General features: G+C 44.3%; 1 protein-coding gene and 1 non-coding gene across 2 annotated transcripts; one reads left to right on the forward strand and one right to left on the reverse strand.

Moving 5' to 3' along the window:
- Positions 1–3986: 3986 nt before the first annotated feature.
- On the reverse strand, positions 3987–18741 carry LOC112087325 (the record flags this gene model as incomplete). The annotated part of the gene is made up of 3 exons (XM_024157343.1): positions 3987–4349; positions 16260–16520; positions 18103–18741. Coding segments are annotated over 3 exons (1263 nt in total), but the record flags the coding sequence as incomplete, so codon positions are not given.
- LOC112087430 lies at positions 9813–9919 on the forward strand. Its single transcript, XR_002900111.1, has one exon. It is a non-coding gene; the product is annotated as a small nucleolar RNA R71 (small nucleolar RNA).
- Positions 18742–20217: the final 1476 nt, after the last annotated feature.

Consider the following 20217-nt stretch of genomic DNA (forward strand, 5'->3'; position numbering starts at 1 on the left):
GTGAACTTCAGTGTCTGTTCTTGTGCAGGTCTTGGAAAAACAAAGATTTCATCTTGTTCCTTGAAGCTTACATGGTGTTGTGTACCATCTATTGTGAACTCTATGTGCCCAAGACCATTGCCCTCATTGATTCTTTCATCTCTTGGGCCATATCCACAAACTTGATGGGATGCAAGAAACTCTTGTGTAACACCATCATGAGCCACATCTCTCATCTCAAAGAATCCACCAAACCCCATGTTGTTGAAAATGAGCTGAACCTCTTCAAGAATTCCCATCTTCCTCAGCAGCTCCATATCAGGGAACTTGGTTTGCAGCACTTTTACACCCCTGAACATAGCAAAGTAGTCATCAAAAGTTGGTTCTCTGTCCTCAGAACTTGTCATTGCTTTCTTAACCCGCTTCAATGCTGTTTCAGGATCACTCTCAGTTCCTTCTTCATCCTCAGCCAAAGCCACCTCTTTTCCTGCCCTGTGAACGACCTCAACCAATGCCAGCTCTTTACCAGAAGTTTTTGAAGTAGAGGCCTTTGTTTTCTTTGGTGCAGCAACCTTCTTTGTTTTCTTCTCAGCTGGATTCTTTGGCTTTCTCTGTTTTTTCTGTTTCTTGAAAACCTTATGCCCAAAAGGCATAATCTGATCCTCTGAAGCTCCAGCTTTCTCTTTTTTAGATTTCTCCATGGCTGCTTGTCTTTTTGTTCCTGCCATCCTGCATTTTCTCAAACAGCTGTAAGTACCAAAACAAGAGAACAACAAGAGTTTTCCAAAAATTTCACCAAGTTCATGAGTGGTACAAATCGATTTCTCTTGAAAAGAATGTATTTTAAGCTGATTAAAAACTCAATAAACTCAGAACAATGGCAAGAATCAATGCACACAAAGAGTTCAGCTTGAAACACAATTCTAAAAAAAAATCGATACACTTGATGAATTTCAAGAAAAAATTCTCAAAAATTCCAAGAACAGGTTATTGATAGATAAGACATTTTAGGTCTCAGGGCTATCAATCCCCTTTGTCGAAGTAGCACAAAGAGGTATCAATCCAGACAAGTCAACGAGACACTAGACTATGATGTTTGTTCATTTAAGTCAAGACAAAAGGTGAAGGTTTCGAACTAAGCTAAGTAACAAACGACTAAGCATGAAAGGTAAAGCAAATGATTAGATCTAAACAGAGACAGGATGCAAATAATAACTAAACGATTCAGATGATGATAATATGCAATAAAGCAAGGGACTTTAGACGAGATACTTGACTCGGGTGCTTCCAAGTTCAACTAGTTGGTTAATGAATCAAAACATCAAGCGGTTTCATTTAACTTTGAACTCAAGGCATGTTAATCTTCTCATGAAAGTATTAAGCATCTAAACTGATTCTCCTTCATACCAAAAATGTCTTTTGAGAAGCATCGAATCAATCAGCAATAAGAATCAGTTCAAAAATGTCATTTAAGAGAACAAACTATCACTCTCGCGATGAAAGACTCTTAAACCCTTAACCGAGTGGTTCAGACATTTCTACAAACACTTTTGATGCGAGATATGTCTCAGATCTGAACCTCAAGTGATGTGCTTGGATCCAGCCTAGAGATCTCGTCGGTTAAAGAATGAAACATGCAAGACTAGACACCTAAACCCACTAATCTACCTTGAAAGCACCCTAATCTACTCATCTAAAGCCGCTTAAACGACTACTCACTAATCATAACGAGCTCACTAAGTCCTTTGCAAGACGTGTAGCTGGTCATGATGAGGAGTTTAATGTTAGATGATAAAAGAAATAAAGAAAGAACAAGATTTTTCATGCAAAAACGAGATATCGGATTAGAATGATCAAGTTTCACCAAAGAGGCAAGTTCTTAAAGCTAAAAACAGATAAGAGATAAGATGATTAGGTTTTTAGTCTCAAAATGTATATATAGCAAAGGTAAAGTGTCGCGGGTCAGCCCGGAACAAACCGGGTACTGAACCGCGTTCTTGGGTTGATGGGTGAGTGCCACGGTGTGTCGGAGAGTGAAGCCGAGGTCTTCATGTCGAGGAGTGCACGTGAGTCCAGATCCAAATGAAGATCTCGTGAAGAACACGTCAAGAACATGCATGAACCCTAGTCTTTGATCCATCTTCACGTGTGTGTTCTTGAGCAGCTTTGTTCTTGATTCTGGGCTTGTGACAATGGACCTCGGCATGAAATGCCGAGGCGCTTGGACGTCGAGGGGTTCGGGAGAACAGGGTCCGGCATGCACGCCGAGGTCGCTACACCGAGGTGCATGTTCAACACTTAGTCGTTTCCAGCTCCATTCTTACGTGTGCATGCCTTGATCCCAACGTGCCGAGGTATCAGTACGAGGCCTAGCTCAGGATACTTCCAAAATATGAGCCTTGACTTGGCCGATGTCGAGGCAATGATACCGAGCCCTGAAGAAACACTTAGCGCGTATCGCAACATATTTGGGCCCGTATCGACCATGTCGCCCTCCGGAAGCAGTAACTTTCGACCCACGACTCCGAATGCTCTGAGACCAGTTTCATAGTCAAGGTGACTCAATAAACTCGAACTTTGGTGAAGAAACCGTCGGAGCTTGGGTAGTGGAAGTCTTCCTGGATTTCACATCTTTGAACCGCATCGAAATCACCGGAAAATAAGCTGTTCGGACCGATGTGAACTCCGGAGACTTTATCTTTCAAACCACTCGTCCGAATTGAGCGATCCCTACTGTTCTGAAAAGGTCTCTCACAGATCTCAAACTTTGATGAAGACCGGGTAAGCTGATTTGGTCTGGAAAGGCTCCGTCCGCCGTGACCTTTGTACTTCGCCGTTCAGTTCTCGGATGCGCGTAATGTTGATGCATCTTCCGGAAGCTGTATCTTTCTCCCTACTGGTCCGAATTGGATGATTCCAACTGTTCTGGGATCTTTGTTTGATTATCTCCAACTTTGCTGAAGACCCCGCCAACTGATTTGGACCGGAAGGTTCCCCGGATTTCTGATCTTTGAATTGTGCAGACAAGGACAGATTTTGGTCGAGAAAAGCTTCCCGCGGTAAGAAAAATGACCGAGGGCTGTGTACCGCGGTGAGCTTTTTGGTCGTAAAAATTCTTTCGCCTCGGCCAAAACTCGACCCGCGGTATTAACACCTGATCTTCGACTCAGGCTGACTTTGGTCGATCGGTACGGACTTTGGTCGGTGCTGAACGATCGGTAAGCTTTTTGGTCGTGGTTGGACGATCGGTAGGGATTTTGGCTGGTAATGAGCGATCGGTAAGGATTTTGACCGAGGTTTCTGTCCGTCCGGTACACGATTTGGCCGAGAAATTCCTCTAAGCGGTTTTCACCATTTTTGACCGTTTTCTTCACCGTCTTCTTCTCTGCTCCTCTTCTTAAGCTCCAAATGACTCCCAAAGCACCTGATAAAGACCTCAAAACATGCAAAACTCTTTGGGACCTAATGCAAGCCCTAAATCCTATTTTCATGCCTAAAGACTCAATTTACATGGGAAAACACATGATGAGGACTCTAAAATGCACTCTAAATGATGTAAAATATAGACATATCAGTTATTCTCAAGCAAGATCCATGAATTTCCTATCCATTCTACTTGCACAATACTCACAAAATGATTCCAAGGTATCAAGAAGCCCATTAAAATCGATTCCATTTGTTTTTCTGTTCATGAACAGTACACTAAAGCATGGAAAAGGTGAGTTTTAACAGACTAAATACCTTGGAATCTTCAAGTTTCGAGTGAAAAACGAATGTGCAGCAAGAAACTAGACAGGATTACGAGTTCAATGCAGTTGGAATTTCTCAATTTGATGCAGGAACGAGAGAGATATGAAAGTTTAAAGCTCAAGAATGGAGAGAAGGGGGCAAACTCGCGATGAAGAAGAAAGAGAGGTGGGGAACAGCTGGCTTGGCGCGTCCTTTGACCGGTCAACGTCCGTACGGTCAACTGAAATTCAAAATCTGGTCGCGCCTGGTTGACCGTGTCACGTGACTGTGTCAAGAATGTGTTTGTGTCTCTTCTTTGTCGCGGTCTTGGTGTGGCCGTGGCAACTTGACCGTGGCAATGTCAAACCTCGGTCAAACCTTCTTATTCCTTGCCACGGCCAACCCTTTAGCCTGTGTCCTCTAGACCGTGTCATTCTCCGAGCATCTGCATCCCTTCCTCTTGCTTTGCCATGGTCTGGTCCTCTCCCGTGGCAACTAAACCGAGGCAATCTCCGAATGTTGCTCGTTCCACCTTTGTTTTGCCACGGCCTGGTTTCTTCCCGTGGCAATTCCCTCGTGTCAAACCCCGAATCAAAGTTGTGCACCATTTTCTTTGCCACGGCCAGGTTCTTTAGTCGTGTCTGCCAGCCCGTGTCAATCACCGAACCAAGGGCATTTCTTTCTACTTTGCCACGGTCTTGATCATTCCCGTGGCAATCTCAACCGTGGCAATGTCTGAGCCTTGTTCATTCCTCTTTTCCTCTTGCCACTGTCTCTTACGCTCCATGTCTCCAGGCCGTGGCAATCACCGAACCTGTGCTTCTTTTGCCACGGCCAAGTCCCAGACCGTGATTCATCCTCGTGGCTTGACTAAAACGCCTGCCACGCCCTGGTTTCTGACCGTGGCTGGTAACCATGCTCAAGGCCGAGCACAGTTTTTCTCCATTCCTTCATCTCTTTTCATCTTGCATTCACTTTCCAAGGGTTCAGACTCGAACCTATAACCTGTAGACACTAACCAAACCCATCAAAACATCCTAAAACATAAAAAAATAGGAATCAAAAGATCAAAAGCATATTTACAAAGGATAAGCTTGGGGTGTCTCCCAAGAGCACTTTGTTTAAAGTCTCTAAGTTTGACTTTGGAAACCTGTTTAAAAGGCTGGTGGATCAAGAAGGGGAACTGATGTAGCTTCCTCCTTCTTTTGTGAAACCAGATAATGCTTGATCCTCTGGCCATTTACCACAAACTCTTGCCCATTCTTTCCTTCTAACACAACAGCTCCATATGGCCTGACTTCAAGAACCTTAAAGGGACCAGACCATCTAGACTTAAGTTTTCCAGGAAACAACTTAAGCCTAGAGTTGAACAGCAACACCAGATCACCATTATTGAACTCCCTTTTCAGAATCTTTTTATCATGCAAAACCTTGGTCTTCTCCTTATAGATCTTTGAGCTCTCAAAAGCCTCAAGCCTAATCACCTCAAGTTCATGGAGTTGCATGATCCTCTTCTCTTGAGCTGTCTTGATATCAAAGTTCAGCAACTTCACAGCCCACATAGGCTTGTACTCCAACTCAACAGGAAGGTGGCAGCTCTTCCCATATAGCAGATTGAAAGGTGATGTCCCAATTGGAGTTTTAAAGGCAGTCTTATAAGCCCACAATGCATCATCTAGCCTTTTGCTCCAATCTTTTCTGCTTGAGTTAACAGTCCTCTCAAGAATGGCCTTGATCTGTCTATTAGATACCTCAACTTGGCCACTAGTCTGAGGATGATATGGAGTAGCTACCTTGTGTTTCACTCCATGCTTTCTCAACAAACCCTCCAAAGTCTTGTTCACAAAATGAGATCCTCCATCAGAGATGACAACCCTTGGAACTCCGAATCTTGGGAAGATAATGCCCTTGAACAGTTTCACTACAACCTTGGAATCATTGGTAGAGGAAGCAATGGCCTCAACCCATTTGGACACATAGTCCACAGCATCAAGTATATACTGATTCCCATAGGATGAAATGAAAGGCCCCATGAAGTCCATCCCCCAGCAATCAAAGATCTCAACTTCTAGAATTGGGTTTTGAGGTATCTCACTCCTCTTTGATATGTTCCCATGCCTCTGACAGGCATCACATGCTGAAACCACAAACTGAGCATCTTTGAACATTGTGGGCCACCAAAACCCACTCTGAAGAACCTTGGCCACAGTCTTGAATGCTCCCATGTGACCTCCAAAAGCTGAACCATGACACTCTTGCAACACAGGTTGCATCTCCTCCTCAGCAAGACACCTTCTATACAGCTGATCTTTGTTCAGGACATAGAGGTAGGGCTCATCCCAATGGTATCTTTGAACTTCTCTGAAGAATTTCTTCCTGTGGTAAGCATCTAATTCAGGTGGTTCCACTCCACAAGCAAGATAGTTCACAATGTCTGCAAACCAAGGCATCCTCCTCTCTTGAATGCTGTCTACTTCTTCAAACTCCAAATAAGAATGGAGCACCATCAGTGATTCCTCAGGAAGACTGTCATTAAGAGGCACTTCAGAGTCAATTCTCAGCCTAGAGAGATGATCTGCAGCTCCATTCTCTATACCCTTTTTGTCATGTACTTCCATATCAAACTCCTGAAGTAGAAGAACCCATCTCAATAGTCTTGGCTTAGCATCTTTCTTGGTCATCAGATACCTGAGGGCTGCATGATCAGTATATACAATGACTTTTGATCCCACCAGGTAACTTCTGAATTTATCAAAGGCAAAGACTATTGCCAAAATTTCCTTCTCAGTAGTAGCATACTTCTCTTGTGCAGAGTCAAGTGTTCTACTAGCATAGTAGATGACATGAAGCTTCTTATCTTTCTTCTGGCCAAGCACAGCTCCAACTGCAAAATCAGATGCATCTGTCATGACCTCAAAAGGAAGGGACCAATCTGGGGCTTGAACAATTGGTGCACTGACTAATGCATCCTTGATCATCTTGAAGGCCTCTTCACATTCAGCATCAAAGATGAAATCCACTTCTTTAAACAACAGCCTTGTCAAGGGCCTGGCAATTCTTGAGAAGTCTTTGATGAATCTTCTATAAAACCCTGCATGCCCAAGGAAACTCCTTATCCCTTTGACTGAAGTGGGGGTTTGCAGGTTCACCATTACTTCCACTTTTGCTCTTTCAACCTCTATGCCCTTCTCAGATATCTTGTGCCCAAGAACTATTCCTTCCTGCACCATGAATTGGCACTTCTCCCAGTTCAACACCAAGTTATGCTGCTCACATCTCTCCAAGACCTGTGACAAATTAGAGAGACAATCCGAGAAGGAGGAGCCATAGACACTAAAGTCATCCATGAACACCTCAACTTTCTCTTCAATAATGTCAGAGAAGATATGCATCATGCAACGTTGAAATGTGGCAGGGGCATTACAGAGACCAAAAGGCATTCGCATGTATGCAAATGTGCCATAAGGGCATGTGAATGTTGTTTTCTCTTGATCTCGGGGATCTATGGGAATTTGGAAGAACCCCGAGTACCCATCGAGAAAACAAAAGAAGGGGTTGTTTGCAAGCCTCTCTAACATCTGATCAATGAAAGGCAAAGGAAAATGATCCTTCCTAGAGGCTGCATTGAGCTTTCTATAGTCTATACACATTCTGTGTCCTGTGACAGTTCTAGTAGCTATAAGCTCATCCTTCTCGTTTTTAACCACTGTGATCCCACCCTTCTTGGGCACAACATGAACAGGAGACACCCATCTTGAGTCAGAGATTGGGAAAATTATCCCTGCTTCAAGAAGTTTTAGTATCTCCTTCTTAACCACTTCCTTAAGGTTGGGGTTAAGTCGTCGTTGATGCTCAATAGAGGACATAGATTGGTCCTCTAGGTGGATCCTGTGGGTGCTAATGTCAGGAGAGATCCCTCTAATATCAGCCAAAGAATACCCTATGGCTCTCCTGAACTTTCTTATCTCACTAAGTAATGCACTCTCTTGATCTTCTAATAGGCTATCATTGATGATTACTGGATATGTGGAGTTTAAACCCAAGAAAGCATACCTGAGCCCTGTTGGTAGAGGCTTGAGCTCAACAGGGGGTGCATCAGCCTCATTCCAATCCTGGTCCAAGCTGCTTTGGCTGGTGTCTGATCCTTTGATAGCCAAGACCTCAGAGTCACTTTGTCCCAGTTCCAAAAACCTTGTCTCAGGACCCAGCTCTCTTGCATTGTCCAAATACAGCTTATACCCTTCACTTGCTTCAGCTAAGAGCCCATTGTCTCCATGTTCTTGAGTTAGAGCAGCTTGAAGAGGATCCTCAGTGTTCAGCTCCTCTAGCAACTCATCAGCCAGCTGATCCATTGTCTCCACATAGAAACATTGACCTTCAATGGTGGGTTTCTTCATCATCTCATTCACATCAAACTTGACCTTTTCAGACCCAAGTTGAAGCTCTATTATCCCACCTCTTACATCAATAATAGCTCCTGCAGTTGCTAAGAATGACCTGCCCAAGATAAGAGGATCTACTGGTTCCTCATCCATTTCCAGCACAACAAAATCTGTTGGAACCTCAAAACCACCAATCTTAATAGGTAAATCTTCCAACATACCAACAGGCAATCTAATTGATCTATCTGCAAGGATAAGAGAGATCCTTGCAGGTTTGAAGACTCTAAAGCCCAGCTTCTTTGCTATGGAGAATGGCATCAAGCTGACTGATGCTCCTAGATCACAAAGACATCCAGAGAATAGAAGAGGTTCAATGGCACAAGGGAGTGTGAAACTCCCTAGGTCAGTTAACTTTCTTGGAATGGACTTCTTCTGATGATAGCACTGCATTCATGACTTAGTACCACCATGCCTTGAAGCTCTTTTGTCTTGTTCAGAATGGCATCCTTTAAGAACTTCCCCATCTTTGGCATCATTAAGAATGCATCAATGAGAGGCATAGTGAGTGGTGTCTCATTTAGTGCCTTCTAAAATACAGCTCTTGCCTTGTCCACTAGTTGCTTCTTGAATCTCCCTGGAAATGGGAGCTTTGGTTGGTATGGAGGTGGTGGCACATATTTCTTTTCTGGTTCTGGTTCCTTTGCTACCTCTTTGCCCTTTTCTGTCCTTGGTTTCTCAGCAACTTGATCATCTTTTAAGGCTGCCTCCCCCTCAGTTTGATCATTGTACTCAATGATCACATTGTTGTTCTCAATACCAGGTAACTCCTTTCCACTCCTCAGTGTAATGGCCTTGGCATATTCCTTGGGGTTGGGTTCTGGTTTTCCAGGTAGGTGACCTTGGTTCCTTGAGCTTGAGACCTGGTTCTGCTTCAGTTCCTTGATTTCCTGCTGCATGGCTGCATTCTGGCTTGCAAAGATCTGTTGACCCTGAAGTAGTTGTTGCAGAATACCAACCATATCTGTACCCATCTGTGGCTGCTGTTGAACAGTTGGTGGCTGAAACTGTTGTTGAACAGGCGCTTGCTGTTGGAATTGTGGTGGACCAAACCCTGGTGGTGCCTTTTGCTGTTGTGAACTGAAACTAGGACCTTGAAAAGGTTGCTGTTGCTGACCAAAACCCTGATTCTGAGCAAACTGATTCTTTGGTTGAAAAGATCCTTGAAAGTTGTTCTTGGGAACATGTGGAGCTTGAGAATTGGGATACACCTGGTCTTGTGGGTTAGCTACATTGGTGTTCCTGTAAGAGAGGTTTGGATTGGCATTTCCATACTGATACCTCTGGAACCTCTGATTCCCAATGTAGTTAAGCTCCTCTTGGGTAAGACCCTCTTCACTGATGTTCTCAAAGATCTGAGATGGTTCCTCATACTCTCCAACAAAATGCATTGGCTTGTGGGTTACCAACTTCAACTTGTCTAATTCACTTCTCAACTCCTTAACTTCCCTAGTGAGCCTCTGTTCTGAGCTTGAACCTTCAGATCTATTTGATCTGTCATAGTCTTCACCATAGGTATCATTGCTCAATGCTAAGTTCTCCACTAGCTCTAAAGCAGCATGTCTCTCTTTACCCAGAAAGTTCCCATTGGAAGCAGTATCAAGCTGGTTTCTAATCTTGGGAAGAGCTCCTCTATAAAGTGTGCTGAGAAGAGAAGCCTCACTAAACCCATGGTGTGGGCATTGGTTTGTGTAGCTCCTGAATCTCTCATAGGCTTCACCAAAACTCTCATTGCTGTGTTGAGTGAAGCTAGAGATTTGGTTCCTCAGTTTTGCAGTTCTAGAGGTGGAGAAGAACTTAGATAAGAAAGCTTGCTTGCATTGCTCCCAGGTTTGAATGGAGCCTCTTGGAAGATTCATCTCCCATTGATGAGCTTTGTCACCAAGACTGAAGGGAAATAGTCTTAGCTTGAAGCTGTCTTCTGAAACTCCATTAATCTTAGTCAGATCACACACCTTATCAAATTTATCCAAGTGTTCCATGGGGTCTTCCATTGCTAATCCATGGAACTTTCAGTTCTGGACCATATTCAGCAATGATGCCTTCACTTCAAAGTTGTTGTTTTGCACAGGTGGTGCCTGAATACCAGCTCCATACTGATGAGCATTGGCCCTGTCATTCTCTCCAACATAGACCTGGGGTTGCTCATATCTTCTTTTTTGGTGTTGGAAGGGCTGGTGTTGGTGGTGCACTTGTTGTCTTTGCTGAACATTGGCCTGATGCCTCTGTTGATGAGCTTGAGCTTGTCCCTGAGGGACATAAGCTTGTTGGTGGTGCACCTGTTCCTGATGAAGATTACCCTGATGAAGCCCTTGACCAACTCCATTACCAGCTCCATTACCCTGAGCCTGTTGCTCCTGAACTGGTTGTTCTATGTCTACCACGTGATCTCCTTGTTCTGCCATCTCAGTCTGATCAATTTGTCTACCACGTTGATAGATAAGACTTTTTAAGTCTCAGGGCTATCAATCCCCTTTGTCGAAGTAGCACAAAGAGGTATCAATCCAGACAAGTCAACGAGACACTAGACTATGATGTTTGTTCATTTAAGTCAAGACAAAAGGTGAAGGTTTTGAACTAAGCTAAGTAACAAACGACTAAGCATGGAAGGTAAAGCAAATGATTAGATCTAAACAGAGACAGGATGCAAATAATAACTAAACGATTCAGATGATGATAATATGTAATAAAGCAAGGGACTTTAGACGAGATACTTGACTCGGGTGCTTCCAAGTTCAACTAGTAGGTTAATGAATCAAAACATCAAGCGGTTTCATTTAACTTTGAACTCAAGGCATGTTAATCTTCTCATGAAAGTATTAAGCATCTAAATTGATCCTCCTTCATACCAAAAATGTCTTTTGAGAAGCATCGAATCAATCAGCAATAAGAATCAGTTCAAAAATGTCATTTAAGAGAACAAACTATCACTCTCGCGATGAAAGACTCTTAAACCCTTAATCGAGTGGTTCAGACATTTCTACAAACACTTTTGATGCGAGATATGTCTCAGATCTGAACCTCAAGTGATGTGCTTGGATCCAGCCTAGAGATCTCGTCGGTTAAAGAATGAAACATGCAAAACTAGACACCTAAACCCACTAATCTACCTTGAAAGCACCCTAATCTACTCATCTAAAGCCGCTTAAACGACTACTCACTAATCATAACGAGCTCACTAAGTCCTTTGCAAGACGTGTAGCTGGTCATGATGAGGAGTTTAATGTTAGATGATAAAAGAAATAAAGAAAGAACAAGATTTTTCATGCAAAAACGAGATATCGGATTAGAATGATCAAGTTTCACCAAAGAGGCAAGTTCTTAAAGCTAAAAACAGATAAGAGATAAGATGATTAGGTTTTTAGTCTCAAAATGTATATATAGCAAAGGTAAAGTGTCGCGGGTCAGCCCGGAACAAACCGGGTACTGAACCGCGATCTTGGGTTGATGGGTGAGTACCACGGTGTGTCGGAGAGTGAAGCCGAGGTCTTCATGTCGAGGAGTGCACGTGAGTCTAGATCCAAATGAAGATCTCGTGAAGAACACGTCAAGAACATGCATGAACCCTAGTCTTTGATCCATCTTCACGTGTATATTCTTGGGCAGCTTTGTTCTTGATTCTGGGTTTGTGACAATGGACCTCGGCATGAAATGCCGAGGCGCTTGGTAGTCGAGGGATTTGAGCGAACAGGGTCCGGCATGCACGCCGAGGTCCCTACACCGAGGTGCACGTTCAACACTTAGTCGTTTCCAGCTTCATTTTTTTACGTGTGCATGCCTTGATTCCAACGTGCCGAGGCGTCAGCACGAGGCCTAGTTCAGAATACTTCCAAAATACGAGCCTTGACTTGGCCGATGTCGAGGTAACGATGCCGAGCCCTGAGAAAACACTTAGCGCGTATCGCAACATATTTGGGTTCGTATCGACCATGTCACCCTCCGGAAACAGTAACTTTCAACCCACGACTCCAAATGCTCTGAGACCAGTTCCATAGTCAAGATGACTCAATAAGCTCGAACTTTGGTGAAGAAACCGTCGGAGCTTGGGAAGCGGAGGGCTTCCTGGATTTCACATCTTTGAACCGCATTGGAATCACCAGAAAATAAGCTTTTTAGACCGATGTGAACTCCGGAGACTTTATCTCTCAAACCACTGCTCCGAATTGAGCGATCCCAATTGTTCTGAAAAGGGCTTTCACAGATCTCAAACTTTGATGAAGACCGGGCAAGCTGATTTGGTCCGGAAAGGCTCCGTCCGCCGTGACCTTTGTACTTCGCCGTTCAGTTCTCGGATGCGCGTAATGTTGGTGCATCTTCCGGAAGCTGTATCTTTCTCCCTACTGGTCCGCATTGGATGATTCCAACTGTTCTGGGATCTTTGTTTGATTATCTCCAACTTTGCTGAAGACCCCGCCAACTGATTCGGACCGGAAGGTTCCCCGGATTTCATATCTTTGAATTGCGCAGACAAGGACAGATTTTGGTCGAGAAAAGCTTCCCGCGGTAAGAAAAATGACCGAGGGCTGTGTACCGCGGTGAGCTTTTTGGTCGTAAAAATTCTTTCGCCTCGGCCAAAACTCAACCCGCGGTATTAACGCCTGATCTTCGACCCAGGCTGACTTTGGTCGATCGGTACGGGCTTTGGTCGGTGCTGAACGATCGGTAAGCTTTTTGGTCGAGGTTGGACGATCGGTAAGCATTTTGGCCGGTAATGAGCGATCGGTAAGGATTTTGACCGAGGTTTCTGTCCGTCCGGTACGCGATTTGGCCGAGAAATTCTTCCAAGCGGTTTTCACCATTTTTGACCGTTTTCTTCACCGTCTTCTTCTCTGCTCCTCTTCTTAAGCTCCAAATGACTCCCAAAGCACCTGATAAAGACCTCAAAACATGCAAAACTCTTTGGGACCTAATGCAAGCCCTAAATCCTATTTTCATGCCTAAAGACTCAATTTACATGGGAAAACACATGATGAGGACTCTAAAATGTACTCTAAATGATGTAAAATATTGACATATCAACTCCCCCACACTTGTCCTTTGCTTGTCCTCAAGCGAAGAGAACAAATGAGAGAAAGAGGTTGTAATGCAGATGGAGCTCATATTTCCTTTTTAGAAAGAAGTGATCACAAGGAGAACTCGGATTCATGCTCAAATATGCAATGCAAAGCCATACTCAGATATTTTACAATTAAAGCACAGAATCTCCACAAGTCATTATCACACTCAACTCTTTCACATTCATTAAGCTCGTAACCGGTGAATCAAATGATGCAATGTTCAAATAGGCTGGCTTGGCTAGGGTAAGGTCATGAGATAAAAATGATCTCATCAATATTCAAGCGGGTGTAATGCAACAATGGGATCACTCAATGAACGACCAAACGTTGGCAGAATGCTAAAGGTAAAAAGCAACCGATGCATACAAGGGCAAGACTCATCACACCCCACACTCCACTCAAAGCTTTTCTCACTTGCTCACCCTCTCAAGATCCTCACTCTCTCAATCGCTTTCTTTTTCACTAGGGGACTCACTTTTGTTTTGATTTTCAAGCCTTTGGTGTTTACTTATTCAAACAGCTCTTTTCTTTTACAGCGATTAGCCTCTTTTCTTTTCTTTTTAGAACACTTGAGCCTTTTTGGCTTCTTTTCATTTCAAAGACTATACTTTTCTTTTTAGAACAACAGAGCTCTTCTTTTCAAATTCAAGACTCGATTCTTTTTCTTTCATTCCCCTAGCTATTTCCACCCTCTCTTTTTCTCTCAGCTCACCTTTTTCCACTCACCAATAGATCTTTTCCCCCACACTTATTTCTCGCCAATACTCTCAGTTCCTTGATGTTGGAACGTAGCACTCAATGAGACATGCCCTTGTCGCTCTAAACCTAACACTTTCTGCTAAGTTCAGTCCAAGGTGGCCTTACAATTCACACACAAACATTGGCTCGAAAAGAAAGTTGGGTTCAAGGTGAGGGAACTGATCCATGATGCGGATTCAGCTACTTGAGCAAAGGAAAAGAGGGTGGTGAAAACAATGATTCTAGCTCAAGTATGTATATCGGTATCCACAAGCCAATTCAAGCAATGCATCAAAAGATATTTACGATTCAAGTTCAGGGTTATCACTTAACTAGAGTTGAGTGTAATTTAGACTTGCTTCTCAGATTCAAATCGTTTCAAGCTTTACAAGCACAGAATGAGTTTCACAAGCATATTTAGTTCAAGTTCTCAAGTGATTTACTCTCTAGGAAAAAAAATCTATCATTGCTCCTTGCACTGATGCAATCTTACATGATGCAACCTAGACTCGATCTTAAAATGCGAGATGCAACTAGAATGATGCGGTTTTACCATATGTACAAAGCTAGATGAGACTCAAGAATGCAAAAGTCAAATAAGAACAAAGAAAACAAGATCAGAAAACACAAAGCTCCTCCCCCACACTTGAATAACACAGTCCCGTGTGTTATAAAAGCGTGTGAGAGAAGTAAAAAGACAAACTAAACGAATGCAGGATGATATACACAAGATGCATATGTACAAGAGTTTGAAGTCGATACCTTAGTCGGAGAGGTCTGATCCCAAGTAGTACGAGGGATTTGATGTTGAGCAGGAGGGTGTGGACTGACGTGGTGGGCTGCTATCCGAGGGTTCAGGTAAGAATGCCAAGGCAGGGTCGATCCAATCCTCTTTGCCTGGTGGAAACTCCGGGTTCCTTGCGTTTGAGCTTTCCCCAACCTCCTCCTGTGTAACTGGTGCGGTTGAGGTCCCCGAGTTCTTGTCCGGAGAAGATGGCCGTGTGAGCTGCTTGACCTTCTTCTTCAGGTGCCTTACACAGTCCACCAAGGCATGAATGGTCTTGTCTTGCCACTTACACCACTTTTGGAGAGTGTTCACTCGCAAATACAGCTTCTTGGTGTGGTATTCAGGCTCACCCCACACGTATGGATCAAAGTGATATCGGCTTGCTCCCATCCTTCTCTCAGGGTGCCGTTCTTCTTCATTCTCACATCCGGCCGGGCCGTTCTCGTTCTGAGGCTTGTTAGGTATGGCCTTGGTGCACTTGCGCATTGGTGGGCCGAGAGAGGGGTTGTACAACTGATCCTTGAGGACATAGAAGGAGATGTTACACTGCTTATCAAGCATGGTGAGGCCTCGGTTAGGCAGTAGAACTTGTGTACCGTCCCTGTGCATCAGCGTGAAGTTGTAAACCCATCTATCCCCTGACTTGCCTCCAAAGAAACCGCTTTTACTTAGGTATTGCTCATCAATGAGATTCGGCCTCGATGGTGAATCAGGGAATATGAACCCTTGAGCTCTCAAAATTGTAGTGACAATCCAACCGTTCTGAAGCCTCCTTGCTCCCTTTTTCTTCCGGTCACACCACACATTGTGTCTATAGATGAGCATTTGGATCGCAAAGAACGCTCCTAAAGACGGTACATGCATTGGCCCTTGGAACTCCTTTTTGTTCTTCATTTGAGTGATGAGCGGCTTAAGTCCAAGTCCCAACAGTTCAAGCTCTGCCGTGTGAATGACACCAGGGTTGTATGTAGAGAAGAACGTAGAGGCCAGGACCCGGTTGGTGTATCTGATCGCAGGGTTCCTGATGCAGCTTGTCTTGCTCTTGCCTCCCAAGTAAGGCCCAAAAGATATCGTTTCCCACAACGTGGCCAACTCACCACGAGGGTACACAAATTTGTCAAGTGAGCTTCCATTCCTTTCAAATCCGAATATCTCATCAAGCTCCTTGAAACTGACCTTGTAGTGCACGCCTTCTATGTCAAACTCAATGTGTCCGAACCCTTTGCCATGTAGACGCTTGGGATCTCTCTTGGGGTAGATGACAACCTCCAAAGTGGCAAGAAACTGTTGTTTGATCCCCTCGTAAGCAACATCGCTCATCATGAAGAACTCGGCCAAGCCCATGTTTTGAAAGATGAGTGTAACATCATCGAGTATCTCAAGCTTCCTCAACAGCTCCATATCAGGGAACCTACCTTGGGCTACTCTTATAGAGTTAAAGTGGTCCAAGTACTCCTCAGTAGTCGGGAAATGTTCCTCCTCGGGCTCGGGCTTTGGTTCCTTCTTGGCTTTCTTGGCATAGTCGGGTACATGGGGAACTATGGCTCTCAGCTCATCTCCATCGTTCTCAGTGGCTGCCTGCTTCCCATTCCTTCTTGGTTCAAGGGTTGGAACCAGAGTAAGCTCGGCGTTCCTTGCTCGCTTAGCGGCTGGCTCACCATCGGATCTCACGGAGGGTTTCTTGCTTGTTCCACCATTGCGTGCCACGGCCACGACTTTCCCTTTTGTACTCCTCCTCTGGACCTCGTTTTTGTTCGTCTCATGAGTGGGAACAGCTCGGTCGTCGGTCATCTGCAAGGCAGATCCTCAAAAAGACCGTTAGAATCATGTACATCAACAAGCACATGTCTCTTAAGATAGCAAGAACAGAGCTTTTTCTCTAACAAGACCAGGGTTATAGCTTTTTCCAAACATCAAAGGAAGTAAGAACAAGCCAGAACAAGCAAAGAAAGACACGATATCTAAACAGTTCAGCTCAACATCTCAAAGCATCATTAAGACCGATTCCAAGCGCATTTTCTCAAGAATTTTAAAAATTCAAGAACAAGTGATTTTCAGAGCAAAGACCGGTTTTTCTTATGTTATCTATCGTGATGGAATTTTTAAAATTGTTCCCAAAGGCCGACATGTTCTAAAAGAATCGATTCCACATTTCACAAACTTAAAAGCTCGCGAAGAATGAAGGAAAAAGATGAGTTCTTTAGGATGCAAATACCTTTGGGAATCCAAGATTCAAGTTTAGTGGAATGCTTATGATGAATAGAAAACACCCTAACGAGTCTAGAACGCTTGGAATCACAAGAAATGGATGAGAAATGAGAGAGATGTGCTCGTGAAATGCAGAGAAAAGAGAGAAGAAGGCGAACTCTCGGTTTTGGCTCGGGATGGAGGCTGGTATGGGCGGTGTCGCGCTTTCCAGCTGGCGTTTGGACTGTAGTGGGACTGGTCCCCCCTTCTCCTCCAGCTGCGACCGTTGACCCGTGCCAAAACAGCTTTGACCGATCGTTTAAATTCAAATTACCGCGCAAAGCTTCCAAATGGCGCGACTTGGGAATGCCGTGAGCCGTACGGACTAGAGTGGTTTTTCTCGTGTTCTCTTGAGCGGCCTCGACTTGTTCTACCCCGAGGGCACCAAGCCGAGTGGGCTAAGCTCAAGTTAACAAGAATTTCCCCGCGGTCTTCAAATCTTTTCCTTAGTCCGCGCAAACCTTCTTCTTTGACTCAAGTGTCCCAAGTGTTTATGTTTTTGATCATTCTTGAAGCCGGGCACCTCGGCACGCTCCACCACGAGGGCATCATGCCGAGGTCACTTGTATTGACAGAGAACACTTTGTGCTGGGGGTTTAAACGGTCCGGCCTTGGTGTAAACTGGTTGCAGCCTCGATCGAGGTTTTAGGCCGTTTGAAGTGAACTTTGCCCCTCGGTATAGTTATACCGAGGTGTTTACACCGTGGGCCTCCCCCACACTTAGTCATCTCACCACATAACTTCTTAAGCACGGCCATGGTGAAATTAAGTCGAGGAGTTTAGCTGAGGTTCTCAAGCTATTACTCGGTAAAAGGTGACCTCGGCATATATATATACCGAGGCTATGTATGCTCTAGAACTTAAACCATCAGGCCGTGTCTTTTTCAAGCCTTTTCTTACTCTCATCATCAAGATTCACCTCTTAACTCCTGAAACACTTAACAAACCCTTCAAAAAGCTTCAAGTAAAAAGAAAAAAGAAGATGAAAAATGAAATATTTACAAGGATAAGCTTGGGGTGTCTCCCAAGAGCACTTTGTTTAACGTCACTAAGTTTGACTTTTCATACCTTTTCAGGCTGATTCTGGTTCAAGAAGAGGAACCGAGGTAGCTCCCTCTCTTGTTTCTGATGCCAGGTAGTGCTTTACCCTCTGACCGTTTACCACAAAGCCTTGTCCATCTTTTCCTTTTAGAACAACCGCTCCATAAGGTCTTACTTCAAGAATTTTGAATGGACCGGACCATCTGGATCTCAACTTCCCAGGGAATAGCTTGAGTTTCGAGTTAAATAGCAGAACTTGGTCTCCTTCTTTGAACTCTCTCTTGTGTATCTTCTTGTCATGAAGCGCCTTGGTTCTTTCCTTGTAGATCTTAGAGCTCTCAAAAGCATCTAACCTGATTTCCTCAAGCTCATGAAGTTGTAAAACCCTCTTCTCTTGTGCAGTCTTGATGTCAAAGTTAAGAAGTTTCACTGCCCACAATGCTTTGTATTCCAACTCAACCGGTAGATGACAGCTTTTCCCATAGAGCAAGTTAAACGGTGAGGTTCCAATGGGGGTCTTGTACGCGGTTCTGTAAGCCCACAAAGCATCATCAAGTTTCTTGCTCCAATCCTTCCTAGATGAGCTCACGGTTCTTTCTAAAATAGCCTTTATCTGTCGGTTAGAGACCTCCACTTGACCACTAGTCTGCGGATGATAAGGTGTGGCCACCTTGTGCCTTACCCCATGCTTCCTTAAAAGACTCTCAAGAGTCTTATTGATAAAGTGGCTTCCCCCATCACTGATTACTACTCTTGGAACTCCAAACCGTGGGAAAATGATACTTTTGAAAAGCTTTACCACCACTTTTGAATCGTTGGTTGGGGATGCAACAGCCTCGACCCACTTACTCACATAGTCCACCGCTACAAGGATGTACTGGTTTCCGTATGAACTCACAAAGGGACCCATGAAGTCAATGCCCCAACAGTCGAAGACCTCGACCTCAAAGATTGGGTTTTGGGGCATCTCATTCCTCTTGGATATGTTACCGTGCCTTTGACAAGCCTCGCATCTCGATACCACGTCTTGAGCGTCTTTGAACATAGTCGGCCACCAGAAGCCGCTTTGCAAAACTTTGGCAACCGTCTTGAATGCACCTAAGTGACCACCGTACGCTGAACCGTGGCATTCTTGTAGCACCGGATGGATCTCTTCTTCGGCCAAGCATCGTCTATAGAGATGGTCCTTGTTAAGCACGTAAAGATACGGCTCATCCCAATGATATCTCATCACATCTCTAAAGAACTTTTTCCTCTGATAGGCATCAAGATCCGGTGGCTCTAAACCGCAAGACAGGTAGTTCACAAGATCCGCAAACCATGGGAGGCTTCTTTCTTTGATTGTGTTGGCCTCTTCCACCTCTAAGTAAGACCGGACCAGCATGAGATGTTCCTCTGGTAAAGCATCATCTATAGGGACCTTTTCTTCAATCCTCAGCCTTGAGAGATGATCTGCGGCCCCATTTTCTATTCCTTTCTTGTCAAGTATCTCCATGTCGAACTCTTGGAGCAATAGGACCCATCTCAAAAGCCTCGGCTTAGCATCCTTTTTAGACATCAAGTACCTCAAGGCCGCGTGATCAGTGTAGACCGTGACCTTTGATCCAACTAAGTAACTCCTGAATTTGTCAAATGCAAACACAATGGCAAGCATTTCTTTCTCGGTGGTGGCATACTTTTCTTGAGCTGAGTCTAAGGTGCGGCTTGCATAATAGATCACATGGAGTTTCTTATCTTTCTTCTGCCCCAAGACAGCTCCCACAGCGTAGTCAGATGCATCAGTCATCACTTCGAATGGTAAAGACCAATCAGGAGCTTGTACAATTGGTGCACTGATCAAAGCCTCCTTGATCCTCTTAAACGCTTCCTCACACTCTTTATCAAAGATAAACTCCACCTCTTTGCACAATAGCCTAGTTAAAGGCCTAGCTATCTTGGAGAAATCCTTAATGAACCGCCTATAGAACCCAGCGTGCCCAAGAAAGCTTCTTATCCTTTTTACAGAATTCGGAGCTTGTAGGTTCACCATCACCTCGATTTTGGCCTTGTCCACCTCTATTCCCTTCTCTGATACCTTGTGTCCCAAGACAATGCCTTCTTGTACCATGAAATGACACTTCTCCCAGTTCAAAACAAGCCTATGCTCCTCACATCTTTTTAGAACCTGAGAAAGATTAGCAAGACATTCGGAGAAAGAGGA

This window comes from Eutrema salsugineum, unplaced genomic scaffold (genome assembly GCF_000478725.1).
Source record: "Eutrema salsugineum unplaced genomic scaffold, Eutsalg1_0 scaffold_18, whole genome shotgun sequence".
NCBI lineage: Eukaryota > Viridiplantae > Streptophyta > Magnoliopsida > Brassicales > Brassicaceae > Eutrema > Eutrema salsugineum.